Genomic DNA, 5000 nt, shown 5'->3' on the forward strand with positions numbered 1-5000 from the left:
CCTATTTCTGTATTTCAGTTCTTCTCAATGGAGAGACACAAGTCACCATAACCACATCTCACACACACACACACACACACACACACACACACACACACACACACACACACACACACACTCATAATCAACATATCACCCAAGTCAGTAAGTCACTCAGAATGTCCCCACATCACAAACACGCACACAAATACCATATTGCTCCATCCACCACAAGCACCAAAGCACACACGCGCCATGTACTAGACTGAAGATAATCTGCAAATTTATTCAACTATGGTGTGAAATGGTAGCCTGACATAGTCATACTCAATTCTAGTCAGAATATGAGTCTGATACGGCTCCATTGGGACGTAATTATGGGGCGTGTTTCAACCGATACAGTGGGGGAATGCCTCTGCACTTAATTGGATAGACCTAACCAATCAGAGCAACGGAATAGCTTACCGTGAGGTGTAGGAAGAAAACACATGAACCATCCTTCTTCTCCACAAATGCCTTAACATTGTTTTCTGGTCTTTTGTAAAAGTTAGTGCCGTCAATAACTCCTAGCCTACAACACTCATTAGCGAAATCTAAGAGATACGTAGTAGGGTAGGCTATTAGGAAAAAACTGATAGCCTAGGCCTATATCCCCTCTGTTTTTAAAAATAATTCTGTTGAACAATGATATGCTACAAACATGTTATAAACAGCTGGGAAAGGCTGTCGCAAATCCCTCGAACAGGTGGTCAATCAGAGATTTCAAACGAACGAGGGCACATGGCGCAATGCAACAGCGCTGTTTTCCCTTGATGAAAGTGAAACCACGAGTTTTCCCAGATCTCAACTTTGGGCAAAGTTTTCAGAAATAATCATTTTCAGTGATAAAACCTCATTAAATAATATGCTTTTTCCATATGGGGTCTTAAAAGCCATGTATCCTTCTAGCCACAGCGTTTTTGTTTCAAACATAAGCCATGTCTCCTTCTAGCCACAGCGTTTTTGTTTCAAACATAAGCCTAATCTAAGCGTGCTCAGATGACGTGATAGACCAGACCAGGCGCTGTTGCTCACCTGTCCATCATCGTAAAGCCCGATTTGATTGGTCCGCCCGATCTAGGGTGCGCATACTTGCTCCACAATAGAGCAATGCCAGACCGAACTTCCCGAACACGCACACACAGTTACACACACACACACACACACACTAGCACTTTGAGGTTTCTAGTACTTTGAGGTTTCTTGAAAATGTAAAGTGTGTTACAAATAAAATCTATTATTATTATTATTATTATCTCTGTGGCTATTATTATTATTATTATTATTATTATTATTATTATTATTATGTTACTGATACTGTGGTCATGATTGTTTTAACATTTCAGTTTTGAAATGTTAATAATTCAAAACATTTAAGATAGTTAGTTACCTGGCTTTGAGGTCGTACTTGAGACACACACACACACACCCTCCATGTGTGTGTGTGTGTGTGGTGTGTGTGTGGTGTGTGTGTGTGTGTGTGTGTGTGTGTGGTGTGTGTGTGTGTGTGTGTGCCTGTGTGTGGTGTGTGTGGTGTGTGTGTGTGTGGTGTGTGTGTGTGTGCGTGTGTGTGGTGTGTGTGGTGTGTGTGTGTGTTTGTGTGTGTGTGTGTGTGTGTGTGTGGTGTGTGTGTGTGTGTGTGTGTGTGTGTGTGTGTGTTTGTGTGCTGAGTATTGTGCTTGTTAAGTTATATATCACTTAAGTTAAGTGACACTGTGAAGACCTGGTGCATGCTACTGGTCCATAGGTTTGCATATGTATTGTACTGCATTCTTAATATTTGTGTCCCTGTACCATTTTCTTCATGTGGATATAAATAAATGGTTAAAATGTGTGTGTGTGTGTGTGTGTGTGTGTGTGTGTGTGTGTGTGTGTGTGTGTGTGTGTGTGTGTGTGTGTGTTAAAATGTGTGGGATTGGTACCAGACTGAGATGCCTGGTGATGATGGACAGAGTGGCATCACACATCTCTGTGGCTCTGCTGTCTAGAACAACACAGATAATTATGCCAGTTAGTCATCAGTGAAGCACTCAGATCATCTTCCAGCCCCCACTACACACACACACACACACACAGCCATTCGGCACCTACGCACAAACACACACACACACACACACATTCATGAGCATACATGATGAGCACACACATGCCCTTACACTCATACATACCAACACACACACACACACACATACACACACACACACACACACACACACACACACACACACACACACACACACACACACACACACACACACACACGCACACGCGATTATGAAACCATCCCTGTTGCTGAAACGTAGGCCTGGGTGGTGAGCTAGTGGAAGCTCCTCAACACTCAGTGCATAGTCACTCTCACACCCTCCCCGGCACTCACCACACACACACACACACACACACACACACTCTCGCTCTCTCTGACACGTTCACTCGGCCGCCTGCAGCTAGCAGAAGCAGAAGTCTGCCTGTGAGCTCGGACACGAGACGACGACCACAACGACGACGGTGAGCATCGGACCGCCCGGAAGAACCCTCAGACCCAAGACTGACCCGACCCCAGCACGTGGAGAGAGAGAGCGCGAGGGGGATAGAGAGAGCGCGAGAGAGAGAGAGAGAGAGCGAGAGAGAGAGATTTAGGACAGAGGGAGAGTGAAATAACTAGAAAGAGAGAGAGAGAGAGAAGAAGAGAGAAGCGAAGAGATGGCCATGTCCGATCTGATGGAGGATGACCTGGAGGAATGTCTTCTGGAAGAGGCGGAGGATGTGTTCTACGATGGTAGGGTGGTCATCAGCTGTGTGTGTGTGTGTGTGTGTCTTTGCATACATGCTCATCTGTGACCATTTGCGTGGCTATGTGTGTGTGTGTGTGTGCAAACACATTAATTTATGACAATGCACACACATTTTTGCGTGTATCTTTATTTGTGTGTTTTTGTGTGTGCATCATTTGTGGCAATGCACATGTGTGTGTGTGTGGAAGGCCACTTGTGGGTTCTTTGAGGAAACACTCGTAACTCTCGCTCTAGTATACTGAGGCGCTGTGGGCTTCGTTCTCTGTTTCGCTTTCATGTCTCTGTTACAAGAGGGCAAATAATCTGCGGTACTCTTATCACAGAGGGGCATTTCTCTGTTACAAGAGGGCAAATAATCTGCGGTACTCTTATCACAGGGGGGCATTTCTCTGTTACAAGAGGGCAAATAATCTGCGGTACTCTTATTACAGAGGGGCAGTTATCGCTTCAGTCATCTATAGCAGAGAGGCAGTTTGACGACAGGTGTCATGTCATTGTCTTGTAAAGCTGCATATTGCTGTTGTGTTTGGGTTACTGAGCTGAGGACCTGTGCTCATTTGGGGTTTGATGTGTGTGTATGTACCTCTCTCTCTGTGTGTGTGTGTGTGTGAGGAACTGTGCTCATTTGGGGTTTGATGTGTGTGTATGTACCTCTCTTTCTCTCTCTCTCTCTGTGTGTGTGTGTGTGTGAGGAACTGTGCTCATTTGGGGTTTGATGTGTGTGTATGTACCTCTCTTTCTCTCTCTCTCTCTCTCTCTCTCTGTGTGTGAGGAACTGTGTTCATTTGGGGTTTGATGTGTGTGTATGTATCTCTCTTTCTCTGTGTGTGTGTGTGTGTGTGTGTGAGGAACTGTGCTCATTTGGGGGTTGATGTGTGTGTATGTACCTCTCTTTCTCTGTGTGTGTGTGTGTGTGAGGAACTGTGCTCATTTGGGGTTTGATGTGTGTGTATGTACCTCTCTTTCTCTCTCTCTCTCTGTGTGTGAGGAACTGTGTTCATTTGGGGTTTGATTACTGACTATGAGCTGTGGACTGTATGCCTATACAGAACTTTGAATAGACTAGATGTAGAAGTGTGTGTATCTCTCTCTCTCTCTCTGTGTGTGTGTGTGTGTGTAAGGACCTGTGCTCATTTGGGGTTTGGTGTGTGTGTATGTATCTCTCTTTCTCTGTGTGTGTGTGTGTGTGTGTGAGGAACTGTGTTCACTTGGGGTTTGATGTGTGTGTATGTTTCTCTCTTTCTCTCTCTCTGTGTGAGGAACTGTGTACATTTGTTTGATGTGTGTGTGTGAACTGTGGACTGTATGCCTATACAGAACTTTGAATAGACTAGATGTAGAAGTGTGTGTATCAGGGTTGTGCACAATTCGAATGGCAATTCTGCTTCCTGTTTGCTACCTCAATTGAAATGCAAGTGCAATTCAAGAATTGAATTGGAATTTAAGAGCCAGTTTCAATTCAATTCTGGAATTTTGCACAAGCCTGGTGTGTATGTTCTCTCTTTATCTCTCTCTGTGTGTGTGTGTGTGTGTGTGTGTGTGTGTGGACAGTTGTAGAGGAGTTTACCTTTATAGTTTACAGTTATAGTTAGGAGTGTAACTATAACTGTAATCTCTGTCTCTCTGCTGTGGTATACAGCGGGGAAAATAAGTATTGAACACGTCAACATTTTTTTCAATAAGTATTCTTCCAGTGAGGCAATTCGCATGAAATTTTCACCGAACATTAGTATTAACTTAGGTAATCCACACATATATAAAAATCCAAACATTAATGTCTAAAAGTAGTGTTATGAGTAAAAAAGTGGAATGGCACAGGGAAAAAGTATTGAACACGCTAAGAAAAAGCAGTACACAAACGCAAAGAATGGCAAGGAACAAACTGGAATCTATAAGTAGTTAGAGAAATTATCCCTCCTATCTGTACAAATTGATATAAGCTGGGTTAGTACATACTGGTGGGCTATAAAAAGGTTTTTTGTTAGCAAGGTGTCTCACAAGAAACATTTCATGATGGGTAAAAGCAAAGAGCCCTCTCAAGATCTTTGCAACCTTATTGTTGCAAAACATATCAATGGAACTGGTTACAGATGCACTTCAAAACTTCACCGCCATGGCCTCTATGCACGCTCACCCCACATGACTCTATTGCTGAAGAAAAACATGTCAAAGCTCGTTGAAAGTTTGCTA

At 43.5% G+C, this 5000-nt stretch overlaps 1 protein-coding gene across 1 annotated transcript in view; it reads left to right on the forward strand.

The window, feature by feature from the left end:
• Nucleotides 1-2415: 2415 nt before the first annotated feature.
• Nucleotides 2416-5000, forward strand: part of ripor2 (RHO family interacting cell polarization regulator 2) — a 79542-nt gene continuing 76957 nt past the window's right edge. Inside the window, exon 1 of the mRNA XM_076301386.1 lies at nucleotides 2416-2794. Coding sequence (XP_076157501.1) covers nucleotides 2719-2794 — 76 coding nt within the window. The 5' untranslated portion in view covers nucleotides 2416-2718. The remainder of the gene's footprint in view (nucleotides 2795-5000) is intronic.

The sequence above is a fragment of the Alosa pseudoharengus genome, unplaced genomic scaffold (assembly GCF_046254945.1).
Source record: "Alosa pseudoharengus isolate Yale_2024_CS ecotype anadromous, Long Island Sound unplaced genomic scaffold, YU_APseudo_1.1 YU_APseudo_1.1_scf_23, whole genome shotgun sequence".
Classification (NCBI taxonomy): Eukaryota; Metazoa; Chordata; class Actinopteri; order Clupeiformes; family Clupeidae; genus Alosa; species Alosa pseudoharengus.